Below are 26,865 nucleotides of genomic sequence, written 5' to 3'. Positions count from 1 at the left end.
TGACTTAAACTCAGAACAAAACCTCATCTAAACGTCTGTCTTTTCTGTGAGGGATCTCACTAAGAAACCTGATGCAGAGGTGTGATTGAGGGCTACATGAATGACTTTCACACGTTAACAAAGCCTGCAGAGAATTTCACTTCAGTAGTAAAAATCTGAATAACAGACTCTAAATGCTGATTAATGAAAAAAATATTTCCATTTGTGAAATATTTTGAGCGAGAGAAAGGAGCATTTCAGGTGTGCGGGACACCTAAACCAACACACTGTAGTCCGGGAGGAATCTGCAATCTGCAAGGTATTTGACTTCATTAGAAATAAATCTCACAAATAGATTTCACATGTTATTTGAGTTTAATGACAAAGTTAAGCAAATAAAATCCATTTCCATCAGTTCCATCATTTTTGAACATCTGTAAATCCACATAAGCAGAACAATCACACATGTCTAACAATCAGGGCTACTAAACAAAATATAAATATTTGTCGCACATTTATTGTTCATATATAGAAACTGGAAATATTATAAAGGTAGTGTTTGACAAACACAATAAATATATTAGAACATAAAGCAATAACACCATATACAGTATAAGGCCATAAGAAAACTTTCTGAAAACCGTTATAAAACAATCATCAGGAGTTCAGGTTCACCGCAATTTTACCTGCATCAGTTCAAGCTAAAGTCACAATCATACAGTATTTCACCATCAGCGCAAAGTGAGCCTTCCATAAACGAACGGAAAGACTGCACCATCGATGCTGTGTACTCGTAAAGGCCAAAAATTAAATCACACACTCTTAAAACTAAACAAAACCGTCATGCTTGGAGTCTGATTCTAAGTTTATGTGCTGATACTTGGTCTGAAGTTTGTAAATGTGTAATAAAAAGCAATTTAATCACAGAATTAGTTTCAATGATGAATGATCCAAACTGTGCTAGCGACATGATTTTTAATGCACTGTTCACTGATCTACCACAATTAGTTCTTATCTGAGGTGTGTTTGAGCAGGAAAAACACAAACGTACAGTGCATGATGTCCCCATGATTTGAGATTAACCCTACATTCACTTACGCAAGCGACAGGTGAACATTAATTTTCCACGTAACTGCCGTGTACGTGATTTCAGTGAGATTTGAAATGTTCTCAGTTCTTTTCTCTTAATTAGGTATGACATGGTAAAGCAACAAATCCAGACGACTGGGTCGAATAATTTCTCAACAATCCAATTAGGTCCAACATTTCACCACTATACAGTTCACCACTAACAACTTCACTTCCTACATGCAGTTAGTGCTTGAGGCACCAAAATAGTAGGAAAAACGTACAACCATGGTTCATACAGCCTCTCGTTAAATGTGTATAGAGACATTATGAAGAAAAATGAAGCTTGGAAAGAAATAGCAGAGATTGTCAGTGCATCTAATGAGTGTATGTAGCTTATACAATTAGCATGCTTTGCTAATCTGTTGCTAAGCTAGTATGAAACCTAGCACGTAACATGTAAATCAAACTTAAATATATTTCCAACAAAAGTCATGTGTGCAACTTGTATAGTGGGCCATCAGCTATACATTTTTGGCTACTCCCATCTAATTTAAAAAAAAAAAAAAAAAAAAAAAAAAAAATCTGGATGATGCACGCCCACAAGCGACTTAGCGGTCACTAAACGCCCAGAAGAGACAAACTACAAGCTGCATGACTGATTTGTGTGAATTAGAGCTTAAAGGTTAGAATCACTGCTTTATACTTCAGTGACTCCTCGTTTTTTTTTTTTTTTTTCTTTATATGAAAAAAGCTATAGTTTTAAATAAAACTTTAATGATCCATTCAACATTTCATCATGGGTAGACAGCCAGTGACCTTTGAGTGAAGAGTATTGGATTGTATTTTTAACAAAAAGTATTAATTGTGTAGTCAAATAAGCACATTTGTATTTGTCATTCATATGGTTATGGAGTCGGTATGTAACATTCTTTGGAGAGTATTTGGTCTAAATGATGTGCTGTTTTACTAATAAAGTTCCTTAATAAAAAGTAGAATAAAACAGGCACCCTGCTAGTGAAGGCACCGATCCATGTGTTTATAAAGTCTCTTACAATAGAAAACAATAAATACAGTGCATTTAGGTGCATTTTGTACATTTTTCATTTCAGCCATTTCAGCACCAAAGCGAGGAGAGCAGAGGAAGAGTCTTTTTAATCAAGCCCACTAATGGTGACACTTTCTCTTCTACCAGGGCTGTATTTGGTAGAGATCAGTGCTCAGAGCCAGTACAGAGGAAAGAAAAAAAAAACTGTCTGAAGCATGTTTAAATGATATTAAATAGGTGTCTATGTTTAGCTCATATAACCTTTGGTCATTTGTTCAGTATAGTTTTGTCTCAAGGCATATCGCAATGCGTTTTAATTAGGACCTGGGAAGCACCCATGAGAGATTTGGTTTGCCTGTGTGTAAGGCAGCGTAGGATAGAGTGCAATTTTAGCAGCAGAGAAAACAACTGAGTTATGTGAGCCTCAAAGCTCAGGGGAATGCTCGACAGTGAGAATTTCAATGGACCCTGTGTTCTGTTGTTTTTACCCTCGGAGGAAGCGGTATTTAGGATGGCTAAGGTGCAGAGTTGGGCTCTGGACAAGGCACTGTGGACTGGCCTCACGTTCTGGACATGTCGACCCGGCTGAGAGCGAGAGCCAGCTCCAGATCCTGCTGTTCCTGGAGGCGGAGCCTCCTCATGCGCTCCTCCTCCCTCTTACTCTCTCGCTTGGCCCACTCCAGCTGTTCGACTTCATTTCCGTACTAAAAGAGAGTGAGAGACAGAGAGAGGCTTGCATCGGACATGACAGAGAAACTCAGCACACACACACACAAATTAAACACGCATGCATACATGGCAATAGATAGATAGATTCGTGGATTTCAATGAATCATATTTTGTGGCGAATCAAAAAACTGATCAGTTCAAAACAATGAATCACTTTAAAAAAATATATATATATATATTTATACCACAGCACTCTTGAATTCCTGAATCTGGTTGGTCAAAAGGTGTTGATTAATTTTCTATAACAGCAGCTCTGACAATAGCTGCAAGGTTTATATTAATGCATTTGTTCTAATACACTTCTAAAGTAACAGCTTAATCACAGGCATTTGTATGGCAGATGCTCCACGTAACCTAAGGCTAAATATAAATGGATTAAATAATGTGCTGATCAAATAAAGAAAAACATATAAGCGTTGATATGGTGAAGTATTCGGTAAGGAGACGATTAACATTTATGGAAGGAGTCTCCAGTTTCAGCACTTTGTAACAGTCTGTAAAGTCTTCAGGACAGGTGACTTTGCGCTTTCTCAGTAACATGAAAAGCTGCACTTTTGTCTCATTAACTTCAAGAAAGGAAAAAAAATAAATAAAAGGACTAAATATTGACAGTTGCTTTAACGTAAGTGATAACAGGAGCTAATTTGTCTTGTGGAAGTTCCACAACATTAAATGTAACTATTGGTTAAAAAGAACAATGTTGTTCATTAATAAATTAAAAATTGACAAACTGCTGTGGTATAAGAGGAATAAAACACTTCAGGACATGCTGTTATTGGAAAATGATCAACTCCAGGGTGGTAACGGTGTTAAAGCATCACACCACCCCAGTGCCGATTATTTTCCTATAACAGCATGCCCTGTCAGGTTTTATTCCTTGGGACGTGGCTGATAGAGGTGTTTCATTTACAATGGAGGAGTGATTCCTTTACACAACTTGACAATCAGACATGCTCAGTTGTGCTACCACCCAAACACAAGCCCCGTGCAAAGCAATCGTTTAAATCTCATAACGTCACCCGCGTTCTTTGGTCTTTCTTAGTATGCTGAGAGGACTATCACGGATTTGTATGTTTCCAAAATGTAACCATACTCACTGCTGTATCTCAGCATTAGTGTTTACATTTTGTGATGGACAAACAATAGAATAATAATAGTGATAATACTCAGGCGATCGCTATAAATTAATGGCATAACGATCAAGACATTCATAATGCATCTCAACTGGCTTGAAGTTTTTACTCAAAAGCAGTCGAGGAGTCGAGTCCTGAGATCACTGTAGTACGTTTGTGTACCACAAGAAAACAGTGTGACTTTAGGAGCATTGATTTTATTTTTCGTTTTAATGTGACAACCCTATAATCTAATAGAACTATGAATGAATAGTTAAATGTATTACTCACTATACATAATATAGAGGCATGAATCCATAAATATATTTTAAAAACGCTTGCAATTACAGTTTCCCACTGCACAAATGAATGATTAGTGAAGTGACCAATGAGAAATGTGATGCACCTAAACCCCAGCTCACAGCAGTAACCCCTCACATTCTGTGTGAGATTCATTACAGTCACATGTGCTTTAGCTTTTCATCCTGATCCACTCAGCTATACTAAGTTATCAAGAGTTTACACATGTATACTATTTGAATACATTGCTACACATCAATTTATTCAAAATACAGTTTGCATGCTGTGTATGAGGTTTAAGGTCGTATGGCTTTTTTCTGCGTGAAGGCCAAATAAATCTGTTTTCACATTTGAGATTTTGTGTGTCTTTATCGGGTGGAGTAGGTGCTCGCTGTGGTTAACACTCAAGCATACAGAGAGCTGGCTTGTGGTCACCAAACCCTTGTGCTGACTTACCTTTAAATGTTCAGGGCCTGGGAGAGAGACACATTATAACAGTTCTAAAGCAATCTTAAATTTAAAAAAAATAAAATAAAAAAATAAAAAAAGCAAAACAAGAATAAATAAATCAAATAAAACCAAAACACCACAAACAAGCTCATGCTACATAGAAGGACACCATGAACAAACACCACTTGCACAGCAAACACATGCAAGGACTTTATAAGGTAAAATAATGGCATGCAAAAGCTGTAGCTAAGCACTAAATGCACTAATACGGTAATTTTACACTGTACGACTAAATCGCGCCGGCGTATTTTAGACTTACCTTAACAGTAGAAGTAAGATCTACTACAGAATAAAATCATATCATTACTGAAAATTGTAATTAAATCTTTAACCCTAAAGTAGGTTCAACATCTAAAAAAATGGAGATGAAATGAATTAAATAGCTAGTGAATTAGACAGCTAGTGTAGTTTTTAAAACCAGAATCTGTAAGGAGACAGGAGTTGCACTGTCAAACACGAGGGCTTGCAATTTGGTGTTTGACACTTGGGTCAGGATGAGTGGGAGGTTTAACTATTGCACTTCCTGTTTTCAGTCAGAGGTTAAAAAGTTAAACTCTCACATGAAAGAGGGCATAAAGCCTGTATGCCAGCTATGATCTAGATATTAAAACAACAGACACTTAAGATGCATAAAGTAGTGCCAAAAGGCAGCAATGTGCACTCAGAATAACAGTAAGATTCTCTTATTTCTTGTAACTGGGCTTTAAAAGGAAACCTCCACCCTGAAAAACATGAAATGTGTTTATATTGAAATATTTGTTATGTGTGTAGTGACTCTGGTGCTAGTTTACTGGTTTGTTCCTGTGTGTGGTGCACACAAACCTAAGTGATAATAGCCGGGTTTTGTTGCTAACTCCTAAAACAAAAGAGCAAGGGCTTGAATGCAATGCAGCTATATGATGAAGGCGGGCTGAGTTACAGCAGAGACTCTGCTCGGCTAGTTAGCGGTGATACAAGATGATGAGCGCGATGGTATTGATGGTGGTATTAGCATTAAATTTGAAGATTTGGATGCTGATCTGTTTTATGTGCAGATTTGAGGAGGTGAGAGAGCCGGACAGAGTGCTGCTGCATCGCTCTATTAAGATAGAGATGAATCCTACTTGCAACAATGTCAGCGGGTTGTCGAACAGAATTGTGGGTAATGTTTAAAAAAAAAAAAAAAAACGGCAAACTGAAAATAGACTAATGTAAGAAGTATAAACAAAAATGTCAACTGCAAATTAGATTCTAAATTAAATCATGAACTGTAATGTTAAATATGCAGACTTCAGGGCAGACTTTTCCTTTAAACTTCACCTGTTAATCTTGTGTACAGTGTACTGACAATGAAAAATGAATGGATTCATACGAATGACGTTGCACAGGAGGCAAGCAAAGTCAGGCAGACACAACACTTGGCTGGATGCGCGAGTGAGGAGCACAATCAGTAATACAGGACGGTTAGGACCAGCAGGGTCTACAGGTCTCGGATACTGCTGGCTATCCATCTAGACATGAATGGTTGATGAGGGGGAGAGAGCATGCTGGGACTAGGGCTATGACGAAAGACAAAATGACAACATGGCTGCAGTTAAGGATGAACAATACAATACAGTTAAACATAAAAACATAATGCAACAGAAAGCAGCACAATGGACACAGATACAGGACGTGCTGGCATGCCTGCGGAGACACTCGTTGCTGGCTAAGCTGGACGCACCGGCAAGGGTTAACTAGACTCGACTTACGGCTCTAAGGTCTGCAAGAGCAAGAGAGTCTGTTAAGGCGGATCTACTGGACTGCGACAAGGAGAGAGAGTCCTCGTACGGCTTCGCAAAGCGGGGAACACCGAGCGTTTGTCTATGAGCAGCGACTCCTGCATGAGTTCCTGCTGAACTTGTGCCTAAAACAGTTCAGAAAGGGCATCAGTTAGAAAAAAATAGTGTTTAAAATCACTGTTCATATGTTCTGTACGACTACCTGACCCCTGAGCAAAGAGCAGCAATGAGATCAGGCCGTGGAGCTTTAGAAAGAGTTGACTTGCGGTGTACCAAAACCAGAGCAACAGTTTCATTTCTGCAAATTCAAGCCACCTTTCAAAACCAATTACAACGCCCGTAAGCCGTTACAACAACTGTTGACAAACACAACATAAGATTGTTGAGCCATAGGCTTTGTAGTACACAGTCCTCTGCAGCTCCGGAGATTCGATTCAGTCTGTAGATGCTGAAGTCTCAAAAACATTGCTGAGGAACCAGGCTGCTGATGCGGTTTGTGAAAAATAAAGCATTACTATCTATGATCACCCGTGTGCCACACACTGAGTGCAAAAGGTCACAGAGCAGTTGCTCGGAGCAAGTGAGAGACTGGTTTTGGGCTTCCTCTGTTTTTCTCACAGGCAAGGCACAACACATAAGAGAAGGGAGTTATTTACTGAAAGTTGCAGAGGAAACAGAAAGCAGCAAGAGAGAGAAGTGAGCAGAAACTGGCATGGGTGATTTTAGCCACCCATGAAAACCTCAGGCCACTTCACAGTCTCTGATGCCTTCAACTGTGCTGCCTCATTTTTGTTTCAATCTCATAATGTCTTAACATTCTTTATAGATACATGTTAAATTATTCTTTCGTTTATACTATATAGCTGAGTGCAAAAGCTTGCACTCAGACAAACCGAAGAGGCCAAAAATAAAATTTTTCCCAAAGATATTAACAGTGGAAAAAACAAAATGATATAACTATTATGTAATGACTTGTATGGCCTGCTATTTGCCTTTATAACCTCAGTTGTAATCTTTGGATTATTTCATTAGTGTAGAATTCATTTTTTATGTCTTGGAATTCTTTTTATATGTAAATAAATTGTAAAAAAAAAAAAAAAAAATAGATACATTTTCCTTTATTTTCTTATCTGTAAACTGTGGGGGATGCAAAAATTCTTTGCACTCATCTGTAAATAACACATTACAAAAATTAGTAAATTAGAGTAGTAAATTAGGAAGAAGTATTAGCATTAGTTATTAGTAATAGTACTACTACTACTAATAATAAGAAGAAGAATAAGAATAATAATAAAAGTAGTAGTACTAATAGTAGTAGCAGTATTAGTAGTTGCAGTTGCAGTAATAGTAATAATAACAGCAGTATTAAGAGTAGTCATAACATTAGTACTACTAGTAGTTATAATAGTAGTAGTAATATTAATAGTAGTAATATTAGTAGAGTAGTACTAGTATTATTAATAGTAGCAGTATTAATAGTAGCAGTAGTAATATTATTATTATCAGCAATAACAATGAAGATGATAATAATTAGTAATAGTAGTAGTAATATCACTAGAAATACTACTATTAGTAGTAGTTCCTCTAGTAGTAAGAGCATTATTATTATAATTATTATAATTATTATTATTATTATTATTATGATTAGTAATAGTAGCAGTAGTAGCAGGCGGAGGCGATGGAGACCACAAGAGAGAAGTATGTGTTATTTACATAGAGTTGCAGAGCAACCTGAAAGCAGAGAGAATATACTGGCATGGACGCTTTTAGCCAGTCGTGGGAACCTCACACTTGCTGCTTCTCTGTAGGGTGTGAAGTGTGTTCGGCGGTCAAATTCTCACACAAACTCTCACACACACTCTCTCTCTCCCCTGCTCCATCTCCACATTTCCTCTGCTCAGTGATATGAGCAACACTACAGCACCACACCCAATGTCTACAGTGACAACAGAAAAACAACTCAGCCTGGTACCGTACGCACATAACAAACAGCACCGTACAGGGCTCCAAGCTGTGTAAACAACACACGAGCGAAAGGTCAAATCAATTGGGCTTCTATATACAGGACCGAATGAGAGAGATGAATATGAATACAAGTCATGTGTAGTATGCAAGAAATGGAAGTTGAAACAAATAAAACATATTCCACAAAAATGTGGATTAATTTAGTACAGAAATGACTCATGTAAACCCGCAAAAGCCTATTAGCCGTTATAGGATCGAGTGTGCCAATTTACCATAGCCTTTTAATTTACAGTACAGGCTGGAATGCTTGGACCCCTACAGTAAATGGTGGCTCTGCCTTGCCTCTGAATGGTTTGAATGGGACAGTTTACATAAGGTGTCTAACACTGAGAAGTTTATCTCTATTTTTTTTTTTTTATTTAACAATCATCAACAATTGATTCCACTCATCAACTAATTAGGTGGGTCAGAAGGGGATAAACATATATCTGTATGTTTGTGCCCCTCCAGGAAACCCCTATCTGACCCCTGTGTCAAGTGTGACACCCGTTTTGTAGAGTGCCCACAACAAACAAGGCCGAAGGTCATAAGATCAAAATGAGAAAAAACACATGAAAAAACAAGCAACGGTGTTGAACACATGGTTCTTGTGGTTCAGTGGGTTCTGCACCAGCAACCAAGGGTTTGCCAGTTCAAACCTTGGGTGTGGCAACAAAGACCTGCTGACTCAGAATGAAAGCGATGTTGTTTTTAGTGTCTTTGCCCTTCCGTATACTGCTGTTCACTTCACACTTCACCTCAGATTATTTTCAGAGGGTTCAAACATGCCAGGTTGCTTCAAAGAGCGCGCTAGTAACTAAGATCGAATTTAAAAAAAAGGAAAGAGCACGATCCGTGTCATGGCCTGTGTTTGTGTGTGAGACTTACACTTTTTCCAGTGTTAACTCCTATACTGTATAGTACAGGTACAGTACAGGTAGCCACACACTACACCAACCACTGTCTATGGCGTGGATGCTAAATACATCTATACGCCTATAAAAGCAGAAGAACGAGGGGAAATACCAGAGCTGATCGTGATGCTGCGCTTCGCTGGCTGTTGCGCAATCTCTGGTAGCAGATGTAGGTCAAGGAATCTGGACAAGCACCGAAAGGTAAATGTTTGGAGATTATGATTTTTGATCCATAATTTGGTTCATCATTTTTAGAGCGATATGCATGGGTGTGCGGCTTGAGCTTCAAAATTAGATAGAGAGAGGAAAAAAAATCAGAGCAGGATGAAAGTGGATATGACTGCAACACTGGTTAAAATGGAAGTGTCTCTGTTCTGTGAGTCTAAAAGAAAATAATACTTCAGCAATGCTATTAGTGTGAATTAACCTCTAGGTGCTCCCTGCTATTGAACAGCTAGCTTAGCTAATTTTGACTAAAGTCTTATAAGAAACACTGTATCTTGATGGGACATTTTTGGGACAGCAACAGATGGGCAATAGACACAATGTCTCTTACTCCATACAGCGGCAGTTATGATGTTCAACAATATGTAATTATGGCACATGACTAAAGGCTTTCATGCAAATGAACAGTTTGACATTCTTGTATGTGTATACATACAATAAATACATTAAACACAGCACACAATAAAGAGAATAAAATAAATGTTGATCCATGGATATATCACACACACAAATAACACTCACCATAAGGGGGTGGTTGTGAAGGTCTGGCTGGTGTAGGTTTTTTGGGTGGAGGCAGTGGGTAGGTGGGTTTTCGGCCTGGAGGTTTCCCACTGGAGCCCTTCAAAGATAACACAGATTTATAAACAGATCTCAACCTCATCAGCAAACAGGACAATATGCACTGTGTGAGGATGGTATAGAACATGCCAGAGAGCTATTTTAAGGCTACGCTTAGTTAAAAATTCCCTGAATTATCCTCTTAATTCATCATGATTCCAGGTAAAGGCATAAATGAGCAGTTATGGGCAGATGATAGATAACAAGCACCATGTAAACTACTGGTGGTGCAAAAATGTACTTGTGCTTCCCTGCGGTCTGATTACTGAATAGGCCGTTTCACTGGTGACCTCCCTACTACCTTTGACATATTTCCAAAGTCTGCAAAGCCACCATTCCCGCCAAAAGAGTCGAAAGGGTCCGTCGGAGCAAAGGGATCTATTATGGGGAAAGGGGAGAGGGAAAAAAAAAAAAAAAAAAAAAAAAGAGTTAGACATGATGTATTTTATTAATTCTCACACAGGTACAGAGGCATGTTTTTTGCCATTTTCTCTCCATTACGGAAACACATACTCCATCAGGTCAGCAGCAGCGTCATGAACAGTCCGGGAGCTACACATTTATTTTAGGCACGTGGCTTTACTGTGGCCTCACTGTTTCGTTTTCCATGACTACTCCTGAAAAGCCTGCTTTCAGTTCCCCTGTGTGATGCTTATGACGTATGTCTTTAATTAACTGATTATGGAGTTAAGTGGAGGCAGTGTTCGATGGACTGTGGCAAACAGACCTTATCATATAGCGCTACGGAACGCGGTTTATGACTTCATGAACAAACCAGTAAACAGAGAGAAAGGAAACAAAAACAAAAAAATCACTTCTCTACAATGCGCTGCTTGTGTTTGTGACCACAGAATTGGCATTCAGCAAACCGATATTAGAAGTGGAAGCCTCTGTGTGTTTATTCCATGCATGCTACACAGGACCAGTAATAATGCAGCACACACAAGCCAGTATTCATACAAAACAAGGTGTATGAGACTGTGTTTTTCATAAATTAACCCTATTTCCTCAGTGAGAAAATAGAAATAGTGTGTAGCTGTTCAACATCTATGGCGTGCGAGAGAGAGCGTAAGCAATTGGGGCAGCTGAAAAGTGTCAGTGTTCCTCGAGAGTTTTCATGCTGTAACATGTTAGCGGGCCGTTCTGTTTGGCCACAAAGCAAAGCCTGTTTAGGCAGCACTATTTTAGGAACAGCTGGAGGTTTTTTCATGCAGGTAAAAGCTCTATAAATAGGCTTTACGCCACAGGAAAATCTGAAGTGCCATGGATAAAAACACCTAAAACAGAAATTAAAACAGAAATTCTGAAACACACTTGTGTGAACTTGATGACTCCTTCTTCTGGAAAGTTCTCCCTTAATATATTAGCTACAGCTGAAACACAGGTTGTAAAATTCCATAATCACTGATGATGGTGAATTCCCAAATCTGATTGGCCAGAAGGTGCTGATTAATTTTCTATAGCAGCAGCTCTGACAGTAGTTCTTCTGTAATTCAATTCATATGTTTATATTAATGCTCTAGTTCTAATACATTATCCTTTCTATAGTAACAGCTAAATCACTGGGACTTGTACTTCTTTTTGGTAAGAAGATATTATTTAATATTTATGGAAGGAGTCTCCAGTTTCAGCACTTTGTAACAGTCAGTAAGTTTTCCATCATGGTAAAGTCTTCATGACTTTGCACTTTCCGGGTTCTCAGTAACATGACAAGCTGTGTTTCTTATTAACTTAGAGAGAGAGAGAGAGAGAGAGAGAGAGAGCGAGAGAGAGCAAGAGCGCGCACGCGAGAGAGAGAGAGAGAGAGAGAGAGAGAGAGAAGAGACACTGGTGAGGGAATGTATGTTTATATCTACTATATCTACCTCAGTTCCACAAAATTTGCTATAAACAGCACACCTCATCATGTTTTAGTCCTTACATAATTTATAATACAGTGTCAGTAAATTTTGAACTAATATGACGTGGTTAACAGCTTGGTCATGCAGCTCGTGTGTATGGGTTAACCTAAGAGGAACAGTGTGGCATGTTTGTGTGAGAATGTTAGGCTGCATTATGAAATTCAGACCTTTATCTAGCATCTTCTCTCTAAAATAAAGTAACCGCAATACGCAGAAAGCAAAGCTTCCCCTTATGGACAATTTTGAGAAGGCTAACCACAGACAGTTCTTGAGATGGTGAAGACCAACAAATGACCAACAAATAACTGAAGCACTTAAAGGGAAAACAGGAACATATAGTTTCCCTCATACAGACCAATCAAAAAAACAAGCAAACAAACAAACAAATAAACAACTAAACCTGCTAAACAGCATAAAAGCAGCATCTATTTCTTTTGCAACATTGTGCTGTTGTGTTTTTTTTTTTTTTTACTAATTTAATTTCTCAAAAATGTATCAAAAATGGTACACAGATTTTTAGAAGTATGTTTGTTTTTTCTTTTATATGGTGCCAGTTCTTTCATTTGTCTTTATAGTTGACAAAATTTAAAAACCTTTAATCGAGCATTTCATTAGTAATTTCAGCATGGTAGCAGATCATGCTGCACAAAGGCATCCTTGTGCACTGTAACAATGACGTAGTCAGTTTTACTGTCATCACTGTAACTGTTTCAGTCATTTCTGAAGTTAGTGGAAATTAACTAGAACCCATAGTTCTGTTGGTTTGCGCCAGGTCTTGTCTTTTAATGTGCAGTGGAAAAATTCACTGTTATGTGCATGTGACTTATACGGGGGAGTCATGCAGCCTGATTAAGCCAGAGAGCAACTCTGAAGGAGCAGTAAACATACAGTACCTGAGTCTTTAAACTTAGAAGAACTGATGGATGTAGGATTCCCCTGCCTTCCAAAAGGGCTGGCCTGCAGCATGAGAAGGAACAGAGAGAAAGAGGAAAGAAGGACAAAGAGGGAGAGAAAACGAGATTATTTGTTCATGGTTTAGAGATTACAGTGAGTAGATGGTGCTTCCCCAGAGGAGTTCCTCATTCTCTAAGTAACCTCAAATGCAAAAACTTATTATTATATTTTTTTTTTTATATATAATTCTTCACTGTGAACAGTCAAACACATTTTGTGTTTCTGACAACCATGTTTCCTGTGACTGTCAGACAAACATCAAAATCAAATGTCCTCCTTATGTACGTGGTGGTCTGGGAAAACCCTTCACATGGTCAAATTTTGAGATTTTCAGCTACAGCAATTATAACAAATCCTGGTTGCTGCCAAAATGAGAAAGAAATTTGCATTCGTTTCCCAGTGAAAGACAGCAACACACTCATTGCCTAAAAGCAACTCCTATATACTGATATAATTTGCATTTAACATAACATGTAATAACTACAGTATAAAAAGAAAAAATATGATCGTGAAGATGATGTCTCTTTTTTATATCCGCCCACAGCTTTTTTTGCAGCAGCGTTTGTTAAACTGGCTCTTCATTTATTTTATGTGATCTTTGCAGAAAGTCTAGGTAAGATTAGAAAATAATATACTTTGGGAAATATAGTTGTATATTTACATTTTCTTTTAAACATGTTGTTAATTATTTCCAGAATTTTCCAGAATTGGGCCACAGCAAGATCTGACACATATATGTAGCCTTTATGCAGAATAAATTTAACTCTTGAATTATTCTGCATTAATTTTATCAAATTGTATCAGATATTTATAAATAGAAGACCCAATAAAGACTGCAAAGCTGTTGTAATTCACAGTTGGAACTAGGTCTTAAAGCAATACTCTAACTATTTTCCACCTAATTTAATTTTTTAATTCTCTATTTACCACGTGGGGCGTTTAATTTAGGCAACAATATAGTCGAATATAAGGGCAGTTGTTGGGGCAGTCAATGATCATTTATACAGTATTGCTCTAGGATAAAGCTATACAAGAACAGTTTTGGTAAGACATTTTATTGTTAGCTCTGTAATTGATATAATAATAAATTTACATTTACTGACAGCTTTATTTATTGACTACCCTTAGACAACCATTATTATATATCCGTTATATTTGCGTAAACGTATATTCAGTACAAGAAAAACTGTTGAGATTCTTGTCTGAAGTCATCGCACATATGTATGCTACCTACGCGGAACACAGATTAGGTGGAAAAATCACTATTATACAAAGTGCTAAAATATTTTAACACTATGTATAATAGACTGCTGACTGTAATCTGTGTCCTCGTTTATAAGAATTATTAAGCTTTATGTACTAACGTGAAGATGTTTTTATTTAAGTTTAATTTCCCCATCAGTAAACTGACATGTTATAGCAGCAACCTATAATAAACCACTACAAACCATGAACACACCCAAACATACCCTTGTGAGGACACTCACGTTTAAAGGGCTGCTGGGACTTTTAGTGAAGCGATCCGAGCTGCTGAAGGGGTCTCCGAACGGGTCGCTCTGTTTGAAGGGATCTCCTCCGAATGGGTCAGCTACAGTAGAAACACAATCCTTAGATATACAAGGTGTTTCAATACAGACTCAGTCATCTTTTCAACAACAGCTGTACAACTGGCACCTAAGTGTCTTAGATCAGGCTAATAATTCTTTTATTTTATTTATTATTTCTTTCTTTCTTTCTTTTTTTTTTTTTTTTTACATCGTTGACCTTTCCCCCTGATAACAGGGACTAACAGGGATTCTGACTGCAGGATTCTGACACAGAACTGCAGATGTTAGTTAAGCAGAATGTGCTCTGATGGCAGCTATTGGGTAACATCTTCACCAGAAGTAAGGAATAAAACGTAAGTAAGGCGTGCTGTTATAGGAAAATAATCAACAGATTGGTATGATGTTATGTGATGCACCTTGGACTTATTGTTACCACCTCGAAGCGGATTATTTTTCAAAAACAGCACATTCTGAAATGTTTTATTTTCTCTCACACTACAGCAATTTCTTTTATAATTTTTTTTATTAATGAACGACATGTCATTCTTTTAACTGTATATAATTTAATAGTTTAAAATATTATATGTTGTGGAACATCTACGAAACAAGCTAGCTCCTTCACCAGCCTCTCTTCCTTCTCTCTCTAAGTTAAGAAGATAAAAAATGTAGCTTGGAAAGCACAACCTCCAAGCATGTTGGACACTTTAATCCTCCTAAATATTAAAGAAACGTATCCTTGCAGAAAAAGTATTCCGTTTATTTTTAGGCTAAACACACTACTCACACTGTAAGCTATAGGTTCAGTTACCCCTGTGTATCACAGCACCTTTACTGAAGGGGTCGCTTTTGAAGGGGTCCTCAGTCTGAAAGGGATCCACGCTGAAGTTCTGAGTAGCGTTGTTATTAAACATGGCCAGCTTCGACTTGAAGGTGGACTCCTCCTGAAACAGACGCACCATTCAGAGACGTTGTTTGCTCTCCTGCTCAGCGTTGGGGGGAAAAATATTATCATTGTAACCAGAAGGAGGACTGTTTCTACTGCGTCACAAACGAAGCCCTCATCTACTCATTTCCTGCTCAGGAGAGGAGAGAGCTCTTAAAGGTGACGTCAGAGGAAGCGTGCTTCCAGGGAAGTCAGTTTGACAGTGAGTGGCATGGCTGCACATACAAAGGGTGAGTTATGACAGGATGAGAAACACTTCTGGAGCTCTATTTTCGTGATCATTACTCATGTGCAAAGAAAAGGCATATGATGCACACTGTATATTTTTGGTATCTTTGTGACAAGTAATAATGTTTTTTGGACGTAGATGGATTTCTGTGCTGTTTACACTTCACTTATGCAAGATGTGATAGGTGTTGCACAGGTGTGAGTCTATCAGGTGCAGCAGCATTACAGGGAGGTTTAAGCAATTCTGTAGTGACTATTCTCCATCACCTACATAATATCTAGTCAGTAGTCATACTAATGAGGGCTACAGTTAGTAATTGTGTACATATAAAGTGTGTCAATATCATAGGTGTACATGATTAAATTGTCAATGAGAGTATACTCATATATTATGCATAATATTTAACTAATGGATGTTTTAGAGTACATGCACACTGAAAGCAACTTAATTATTGGAAATTATATTCCTTTAACGTCTTCAGTGGGAGTTGTGAAGCAAGTAGAAGGGAATGGTGAGAAAATGTTGAGAATCTGACTTAAAGCACACAGTAAAAAAAAGGAAGAATCAGAAAATGAATATTTGTAATATACAGCATTTAAAAAGTAGTAGTCTCACCACGGTGCTACTGAGTCCTGACCCGTCCTCAGCAAGGAGCTGGTCGATTTCAGCCAGATTGCTCATGCTGCCATTGAGAACTTTGTTGAAGCGCTCGATGGTCTTATTCAGCTCCTTCTGGCTCTCCTGGATCTGTGAGATCTCTTCCTGTACCTATGTGAAGAGTGAGAGTTCAGCAAAGATAAACAAATAGGTTAAACAGCACCTTCAGATACAATCAAACAAACTGCTGAAGTGGCACTGGGGTTTTCAACAGCCTCTATCTGCTGTGTGTGTGTGCGCCTGTAACCTCATCCTTCTCATTCTGAGAGGTTTTGAGCAGTTTTAGGATGCTCTCTAGCTTGGCTTTTCCTGCACGCAGGCTCTCCTCCAGCTGCTTCTCCTCCTGTTCCAGGCAGTACAAGTCCGTCTTGGTCCTGTTCAGCTCCTTCTCCTGTGACTGCTGAATCGCCTCCTGAGATATGATCTGCGTCTGCAAAGAGGAGATCTGCATGCACACACGCACACACACACACCCACACACACACAAGATCAGTGATAATGTATTAGATCCTAACACAGTGATAATGTATTAGATCCTATAACTCTCTCTCTCTGTCTGTCTGTCTCTCATTCACTGTAAATCTCACTCTTTCCACTCATTCACTGTCAATCTCTCTCTCACTCCCTCTCTCTCCTCTTAATCACTGTAAATTTCTCTCTCTCTCTCTCTCTCTCTCTCTCTCTCTTGCTCTTTCTTGCTCTCTCTTGCTCTCTCTCTCCCCCTGTTTCTCTGTTTATCTCTCTGCCTCTCTACTGCCATCTCTTCTTTCTCAGTCTGTCTGTGTCTGTGTCTCTGTTTCTTGGTCTGTGTCTCTCTATCTCTCACCCTGTTGCTCTCCTCCTGGACCTTGCTCTTGGCCTCGGACACTTTGCTCTCCAGTTTGCTCCTCTGCTGCTCCATCTCCTGCAGTCTGTTCTGAGCGTCCAGTGTCTGTTGCTCCAGTTCTTTCACACTGCTGTTCTCTTGCTCTAGGTCCACTTGCATGCTCTGTACACACACACACACACACACACACACACACACACACACACACACACAGACTTACTTTACTCACTGGTTTACTCTCTCTGTAATAAAGCAGGCTTAAGAGGCTTTTTCCTTCTGAGCAAAATACAGAAACTTTTTACAGCAGAAAACCAGAATAGTAACAAAGGTTCCAGGTGTGTGGTTTTGGTACTAGTTCCAGATTTTATCAATTGGCACTATATGGGTAAGGCAGCATAAGTACACAAACACTCACACACACACAGACCAGCACAAATGTTTGTGGAAAACAGACAATAGCCCCAAAGTCTGTTTGGGTTCTGGTTTGGGCCAGTTCTTGTTGAAAGTGCAGTGGAAAACGCTCCTATAGTAGAGTAGATAATGTTGTGTGCTGTTAAGTAATAAATAATTTCTTTCAGTCTGGGCCTTACATGAACTTCGCTGTTCTTCTGACGAAGGGCTTCGTCCTTCTGTCTGATCTCTTGATCTATGCTGCGCTTCTCACTATTCAAATATAAATAAATAGACAGTTAAGTGCAATATTCTGCATACTAATGGGACAAAGTGAAAATGACACAGAAACCCACAAGTCATTAAATGTGTTAAGTTTCACAGATGTTCCTTTATTATTACAAAACACCAAAAATGATGTCAGTAGTATAATAAAATGACGTAAGAAAACGCGACCAACTATTCTAAATTAAGAATAATCTAATAATTAGATCACTTTTCCCTACATAGCAAGTATCAGACATATTGCTGAGCTGAATGAAAAATTATACTACTCAACAGATCTGAACCACTCATGTACACCCACCTTGTGATTATATTGGGTCATTACACTTAGCTACAATTTATATTTCTTGTTGCATTAGAATTATACATCTATATATCTATTATATATTACATGTCGACTATCGCTGCTGTCACCACAGGTGGACAATAAATAAAAAAAGAACTCCATGCAAATTGTTATGGTGCTGAAATGTCTCACCTCTGAAGCTGTGCAATTTCCTGGCTAATGTCGTCAAGCTCTTTGTTTCCTGTCAACTCCACTGGCACCACTGAACTACTAATCTCCTACAAAGAGAGAACAAATGAGCAAAACACAGTAGCTGTCCATGTTCATGCCTAATAACAACCCACTACAGAGAGGTGTATAAAATAAGATGATAATCCGTTGCAGTGCATGTATGTAAACACTAGATGTCAGTACTGAATTTAATGAAAAGCAAAAAGTTTTAAATAACTTACTCTGGACAGGCTGGACAGTCCAGGCAATTCAAAACCAACCGATGACGAGATTTCTGATGAGATTGCCTAAGGAAAAAGAAACAAGGAAGAAGAAAGAGAGAGCAGAAAGAAAAAAAAAAGAGGTTGAAAGAAATATGATATTAAGATGAATTAGTGGTTTGAGCAGCCAAAACTATTTAATAAAACTTCTCACCTCTCTTACCATGACAAGGAAGTACTGATTTTAAACATGAACTGATGTGTGTATATTAAAAACACACCATCAATCTGTACAAGTGCATAACAAAATGTTGCATTTTAATTTATAAATTGTGTGTACCAGTGATTGTATACATATTGGACAAGGGAATGCCATTGATTCCTATTGTGCAAAATGTACTAACACAAAAACATTTTGACTGTCACAGGTAAAATTTATACAGTAGCCAGCCACTAGAGGGCATCAAAGTACAGTGTCAAGTAGTCCACCATACAGTACATGCACATCAGTGTCTAAGTCTTATCCTCAAAGACCTCTGTAGCTGCAGGTCTTCATTTCATCCAAGCATGAACACCTACATCCACACTGGTCCCTTGCAGCTAAGACTGGACACCTCTAGTTCATGTTGTGTACTCAGTTCAGCATGGACTCACGTTAGAGGCAGCAGAGCCCCTCTCTGAAGGAGGAATCATATCAGGGTTCAGGCTCTGAGGGGGGTCAACACCTTTAACTGTCTGATGAATAAGGTGCATGGCCAGACAGAACTGCTCTTTGGTCAATTTGCCTACACTTCTGGTGTCTGCCAGTGACCTAAAGAAAGAGATACAGTAAAAGAGAGATTTAGTTTAATACAACATGGGTCAGAATCAGTTGGATTGAATTATGCTTCAAAAACAAAGCTTTATGGGAGGCTAGTGATCATTTATTATTTTTTTCTTATTTTAAATGTAATGCTATGGCCATACACCACGTGATTGGAAAGTGTTGGTATTTAATATTTCTTATACCAGAGTGCTGTTGAATTCACAACATAAAATGTAACATAAGAAAGTCTTCAGGACAGAGAACTTTGCACTTTGTCTTAAAAAGGAGAGGCTGGTGAGGGAACGACTTTTTAAAGCTGCTATATCGTAAGTGACTTGTTTCATGGGTGTTCCACAATATTAAATGTAACTATACATAAATGGATAAAAAGGACGATGTATTATTCTTCAACACATTAAAAATTGCTCGTCCGGGAAAACTGCTTTGACGTAAGAGGAATAAAACATTGCAGGATGTGCTGTTATTGGAAAAAAATCAACTCCAAGGTGGTAACAGTAACAGTAACACACCCCACCCCACTGTTTTTATTTTCCCCCAACAGCACACCCCATCATGTTTTATTCCTTATATAACCCAGTAGTTGTGATTAAATGCAGAAACTGAAATCCACCGTGTGTCAGCATCTTTACCAGATGTGGGCCAGGACATTCTGGGGCAGCCCTGAGTTTATAAAGATGTCCTTAACTTCACCTCCTCCAACCATGCCGTCGAAATCAGAGTCAGCCAGCTCGAAGATTTCCTCATACTGCTCCCTGTCGTCCTGAGGCACCACCCAATTCGCTGAAACAGGCTACAATACCCACACACACGAAAAAAAAAAAAAAAAAAAAAAAAAAAAAAAACACACATCAATTTCCAAATTCAGTCCAAAACACACACACGTTTATCATATTATCATTACATCATTATATCATTACAGTTCAAAGATCCATCATAAATAAACCCATAAATGAAATTTACTAATCTTTTTCAACACAACATTGTGGACAGGTACAACAGAAAAGTCCAGAAAAGGACACGACACCAAAGGCTTTGCAATACACAAAAGGTATGCCATGATGACTTGAACACGAAAGGAATGGGGTATAAAGCCATGCTCAGAATGCTGATAAACCAGTTTCGCTAGCACAGATTCAGTGCTAAGACAGCACATACAGGTTTGAAACATAAACTCTTGCCCTTTAAAAAGATCTTACAATAAGCGCCACTTCGGTTAGACAGTGAAACTAATTAAGTGAAAGCCCCGGACGATACTTTTACAAGATTAGGTTTACTTCTTTCCCTTGTAAAGACATAAATACTTAAGGCAACATTTGACTTGCTGTAAAGCATATCCTGAAACTTTATTAAAAGAGACTGTTAATGTTTCTGCAGGTTTGGGCTGACTTTTGATACAGTGCTCTGACTGGGTGGGAATGTTTGTCTTCTCTGGGTGGTACAGTTTGTATAACCATCAATCTACCATTTATTAACTCTTTTAAAGCTCCTTGTTTATTTTACAACCTAAGAATCATTTTCACTCCACATGTAATATCATTCCTGTCACATTTAAAGGTATACTCAGCAATTCTGGAGAACACTGTCTAGAGTTAGCTGTTTTGAAAACCAAAATTCAAACAAATACCGTCCCTCCTTTTAGTGTGTCTACACAAGCACGCCTGAGTGCTAATGCAACAGAGGGAGCTTCCTGAATTGAAATGAGATGTCTCATTGTCTGGTTGACCGGGTGAAAGTTGGTGGTCCACATCATTTGTATGATTATTTTATGCAGCCCAGGGTGCAATAGAAATTGGCATCTGCCATAATGTGAGAAGAACTTCAACAAATATTACAAAAGATGTTCTGAGTATTAAGTATTTGGAGCACCTAGCTAGAAGGTCTAAAAGAAATGATCTATTCTGTTACATTTACCAATGTTAGGCAATTTTTAAAATCTTGTAATAAGAGACTGTGTGTGTGTGTGTGTGTGTGTGTGTGTGTGTGTGTGTGTGTGTGTACCAGCTGTGGTGCTGGACTGGGACTAGGACTTGGGCTTGAGCTCCTGAAGGAGTTTGAGGGTGAGAGATTGGAGGCGATGGTCAGAGGGCTCTTGGAGAGAGGTGCTGTGGGCCGAAGGTTCTCCTTCAGAAGGAAAGGACTGGAGGGTAGAACGGGCACAGAGCCGGCCAGAGCAACTGCACTCTTCTTCCGCTTGGATGGCGGAATCATGGATGTCGGTAAGATGGAAGGAACAGGTTCTTTGTCTCGGGCTCGATATACCAAATGCATAGCCTGAGTGGAGAAGTAATCAACACTCAATTAATCACCTCAAGCACCAGCAATGCCCTTTTGTCCCAATACATATCAGAAAAAAAAGTCATAGAAAAAGGTTTTTAGATACTATACACAGTCTATGTTTATACCATAAACCTTCAACTTAGGACCTGATTTACAAAACAAATTATAAATGCACCACTGATTTTTTTTTTCCTGCTAGATTCTTTGTATTGACATTTTCCTACACAGCAAACAGATTATGACGTGATGATGTACTTAATATGAGAAATTCTGTATACTTGGATCAGATTTAACTCACCACTGCAAACTCTTCTTTATCCAAATGTCCATCCTTATCAATGTCACTGAGATCCCAAATCTGACCAAAGAACACAAAACATGCAAAATATTGTCTAGAATGCTCTGAATAAACATCATAACCTCTAAAAAAAACATTATTATTTAATGTTGATACATAACATCTACAATGTAGTAGTAAACAGTAATAAACTGTATTTATACCACAACACTGTTAAATTCTCAATTCTGATTGCTCAGAAGGTGGTGATTAATTTTCTCAGAAAGTAATGCTGGCTGCAAAGTTTACATCAATGCGCTCATTATAATACTTGATCGTTCTTATAGTAACAGCTCCTTCACAGAGACTTGTATGACAGACATCTACATAATCTGAGACCAATAAATAAAAGAAGAAAAAACTGTTTAACAAAGAAGAACTTACAATCATTAATATGGTGATGTTTTTTATAAGGAGACATTTGTGGAAGGATAGTCTCCAGGGTCAGAATTTTGCACTTTTTTCTGTAACGTGACAAGCTGTGTTTTTTTGGCGTGATTACTTCAAGAGGGAGAAAAGAGCGGCTGATGAGGGGAAAACTGCTATAACTTAAGTGATAACTAACTTGCCTTGCGGACGTTCCACAACAGATAAAAAGCATGATATGTCATTCATTATTAAATTACAAATAGTGATTGTTGGCACATTGCTGTGGTATAAGAGAACTAAACCACTTCAAGTTGTGCTGTTATTTGAAAATAAGCAACTTTGTCGCTGATCATTTTCGTGGAACAGCAGGCCTCCTTGTTTTTTATTCTTTACATAACATACCTTCCCAAGCACATCAAGGGGCAAGTTCGAATTGATGAGGACTGGTTTCACTTTGTCTCCTGACAGAAGCCCATTGATGGGCAAGAGACTCTCGAATATGCCGTCATATTTAGCTTTTTCATCAAACTACAATTGTAGAGATAGACAGAGAGAGACAGACAGAGAGAGAGAAAGAGAGTGAGTCAGCATATTTATAATCAGTTAAGTGCATAGTTTGCACACCCATAGGACAAAATCAATGAAGAAGACAAGAAGACAATGTAATTTATAGCAACAAGATATTTAGTGTGTGTTAGGTGTTCCTTCATTATCACAAGTAACACAAATAGTCAAATAGTGTGTGTTAAGATCCCAATAGTGAAAATTCTTATAACATTGCCTTTATCACCTGTTTTGTATCCTCTGAACAGTTTGTAATATTCCAGTGAGAAACATTGAGAGTGCAAACTTTTGCACTCAGCTCTTTAATGTAGCACATAGATTTTACATTTAACCAATCTCTAATGTTGATGTTTAATGTTAATGTGAGGTTCTCACCTTCACTGTCCACGTGGAGTCGCTGGAAGATGTTGATATTATAGAAGGGCTAGCTGTGTCTCTCTACAAACAGAAAAGGAAATTTCATTTGTTTTACTTACGAATTAGTTTTAGATTTACTAAGATTTACTTTCATTCATTAACGTATAATGAAACATCTTCAGCAACACTTTTTCAGTAGGGCACTAAATATTCTTTTTATAATGCACCTCGAATACCAAATTATACAGTCACCTTCATCTCCAATCAGCCATAAAGAATTAAGAAATGCTTACAAATTTAGGAGCAGGAATTGACATGGTCTGGTTCAGGCAGGCCAGACTGACATCACTGCCATTCTGTGCTGAAGCCACGAGCCTTAGAGCAACAAAGAAACCCTACAAAGCAAGAAAAAGAAAAACCCAAGAAAAGAGACATCAGTGCAGTAGACCACATACATGTGGCATACATAGTGCCACATACATTAATCAGAATTAAATAAAATATACATAGTTGCATCATATGGGATGGTTGAATATGTGATACAGTGTAGCATAATAGTAATAATGATGGTAATTTTTTATGCATGAAAATAAAAATTAACTACCACCACCATAAAATGTCTACTTTCATATGAAACAACAGACACAATTACCCGCTTGTCCAAGTAGCCCTTTCCCTCTGGGTCTGACAAATCCCAGATCTGAAATAATAACATAAGAGAAAGATTAATCAAACAATGTTTATCAATTATTAAAATCAAGCAAAAAAAAAATGTAAGAAATACAGGAAAACACAACAGGCGGTGCTGTTATAGGAAACAAATCACATTATAGCAGCTATAAACAGTCCTTTCCTCACCAGCCTCTCTTTTCTTTTCTCTCAAAGTTAAACTGACAAAAAAATTACAGCATGTTACTAAGAAAAGTCCTCTGTCCTGAAAACTTAGTGACAGTGTTACCTCTGACTGTTACAAAGTGCTGACAATGGAGACTCCTTCCATAAATGTTAAATAAACATCTCCTTACAGAAAAGGAGTAAACTCCTTACTCTAGAAATGATAACGTATAATATGAAGCTGTGCCTTGTAGCTGGAACTAGAGATGCTGTTATATAAAAAATAATGAATACCTTCCGACCAATCAGAATTGAGAATTCAACAGCACCGTGGTATACATATTTAACAGTAGGCAGTGGTAGCTCAGTGGTTAAGATGTTGGACTACTGATCAGAAGGTCATAAGCTCAATCTGATCAGAAGGTCATGAGTTCAATCTGAGTTCAAAACCTTCTGAGTTCAATCCAGAAGGTCATGAGTTCAATCTGATCAGAAGGTCATGAGTTCAATCCCCAGCACCACCAAGCTGCCACTGCTGGGCCCTTGAACAAGGCCCTTAACCCTCAACTGCTCAGTTGTATGAAAATTAGATAAATGTAAGTCGCTCTGGATAAGGGCGTCTGCCAAATGCCATAAATGTAAATGCAAAAAAAATGTAACAGTACATGTATCTTCATTAACTGAACTGGTTACTAGTTTCGATGACGCAGAGCTGGAATGGCTCACCTTGCCCAGAGTACTGTCTGAAAGTCCCGACCTCTTCAAAAACTGCGCCGCTTCTGCTGCACCAACTTTGCCCAGGTTTCCTGGGTCCACCTACACCAACCAGACACATACATCAAATCATACAGGCAACAACAGCATTTACATTAATGTTCAACTTGTGCATGAGCATGTGCGGCGGCCTGGAAAAAGCTTCACATGGTGAACGTTTGACATTTTCTACTCTGAAAACTACAGGCTTTCTTGAACCGAAATATTTCTCTTTTGTATGTCTTTCAAACAGAGGTTATGTTCTGGCATTTTAAAATCTGGTTATCCCCAAAAGTGAAAATGGCAAAGAAAATTGCACACAAAAACAAATATGGCCAAAATGTGATTCTTGTCACGTTTAAATGTTTTACTGACATGACAGGCTTTCCCAGGTCATATATAGGTTATGTATATAAACTGTTCATCAGGATATGTGAGCGGTACCACTTTACCTGTCTGTAGAAGGTTTCATATGCTGGGTTTCCATTTGATATCTACAGAAATACAGAAAGTAAAAAATAAACATTTCTATTATTAATATTATTATATAATAAGATGAAGAACAATCTCTATGTGCTGGTTAAAATAAAGAACAAGATACAGTGAAAGATAAAAATGAACATATAAATATGAAAGGAAAACAAATGTAAAAAAGAGCACTAAATAAATCAATCACTAAGGCTCTGGGGTACTGATCAGAAAGTCATGAGTTTAAGCCACGACACCACCAAGCTTCAGGAAGGATCTTAACCCTTTATGCTTCGGCGGAAGTCGAATCACGGCTGACCGGCAGATGTAGAGCATATCCTGCCCACTGAGCCAAGCTGAGATATTCGAAGAAAAGTATTTCATTCTACTATAATACTGCGTCATCTTTGCCATGTCTCCTTTCACCCTCCTGGCCTGCCTGATTTATTCTTCTGGAGATTTCTGCACTTGTGTGTCATCTTCTGCTCCTGCTGCTGGTTCTACACGGACACCCTAAAGATTTAGGTTTAGGATTGCATTTCCCAAAAACAGTTTAAGTCTCAGTCTTGCAATGTTTATAATCTCACTCTCTGCTGTCACACAGAAGAGGATGGATTTCCTTTTGCGTCTCAAGGTTTCTTCCTCGTGTTTTCTCAGGGACTTTTTCCTTGCTACTGTCACCTCTGGCTTTAATAATATGACTATTGCTGAACTGAATTAAAGTAAATTTGCTTCTTCTTCATTATTATCATCTTCTTCTTCTTAAGGAGGTTAAGTGTGTCAGAAGTATATTAAGATATTAATATTAGATATATCTCATTATTGAATCCCCACAATAACACACTGATAGCAGTAAATACAGTTTACTAAGGTTATTTAGATTAAATATAGCTGGATTTGTAACAGACACAGACACCTGTCAGAATTAAAGTGGGCGTCCAGGAGTTAACAAACGAAACAAAACAAAACAAACAAAAACGCAATTCTAAGCAACATTGTCATATATATCTTTGATATCAGACACGAAAAGACAATGCACTTCGCCTTGGTTTTTAAAGCGTCTTCCTGTCAGAGCTGGACTCTACTCGAACAACACAGTCGGTTTGCGTTAGCTACAATTAGCCTCCTGCTATCATTTTGCGCACAAAAACTGGAGCAAACTTCATTTTGCGCGTCCACAAAGCAGCCCCTTTGGGTTGTGCACCGTAGCTAGCTAGTTTAAAGTCATTCAATATTTGTCATAAAGCTTAAAATAAAAAAAACAAACTTTAAAAGGCTGAGTTACCTGAGACAGTGACATGAGCGCCGCCATGTTTCCGGCTTCTGGCCAGCGCGCGTGCACGGCTCTGCTCTTCTGCTGCTCC

General features: G+C 38.2%; 1 protein-coding gene across 8 annotated transcripts; it reads right to left on the bottom strand.

Annotated features, from left to right (window-relative positions):
• Positions 1-335: 335 nt before the first annotated feature.
• eps15l1b (epidermal growth factor receptor pathway substrate 15-like 1b) lies at positions 336-26,865 on the bottom strand. 8 transcript variants are annotated; one of them, XM_026925170.3, is made up of 25 exons: positions 26,787-26,865; positions 25,486-25,527; positions 25,007-25,096; positions 24,099-24,146; positions 23,740-23,841; positions 23,465-23,527; positions 22,928-23,053; positions 22,118-22,177; positions 21,541-21,813; positions 20,172-20,332; positions 19,371-19,527; positions 18,738-18,803; positions 18,478-18,563; positions 17,915-17,987; positions 17,325-17,486; positions 16,746-16,943; positions 16,457-16,609; positions 15,496-15,610; positions 14,610-14,710; positions 13,062-13,125; positions 10,569-10,645; positions 10,172-10,268; positions 6,477-6,631; positions 4,693-4,709; positions 2,662-2,799 (listed from the first exon to the last, which is right to left on the bottom strand). In XM_026925170.3, exons 1-24 carry the CDS (start codon positions 26,811-26,813, stop codon positions 4,695-4,697), a joined length of 2,511 nt encoding a protein of 836 aa, XP_026780971.1. In that variant the 5' UTR covers positions 26,814-26,865; the 3' UTR covers positions 2,662-2,799; positions 4,693-4,694. The 8 variants fall into 8 exon arrangements, with proteins under 8 accessions (XP_026780968.1, XP_053083544.1, XP_026780973.1 ...); XM_034314694.2 differs by lacking the exon at positions 6,477-6,631 and adding an exon at positions 5,006-5,028; XM_026925167.3 differs by lacking the exon at positions 4,693-4,709 and having other exon boundaries at positions 336-2,799.

Source organism: Pangasianodon hypophthalmus, chromosome 21 (genome assembly GCF_027358585.1).
Source record: "Pangasianodon hypophthalmus isolate fPanHyp1 chromosome 21, fPanHyp1.pri, whole genome shotgun sequence".
Lineage (NCBI taxonomy): Eukaryota > Metazoa > Chordata > Actinopteri > Siluriformes > Pangasiidae > Pangasianodon > Pangasianodon hypophthalmus.
Note: the sequence above shows the minus strand (reverse complement) of the source record. Positions and strands in the feature narration are given on the sequence as shown.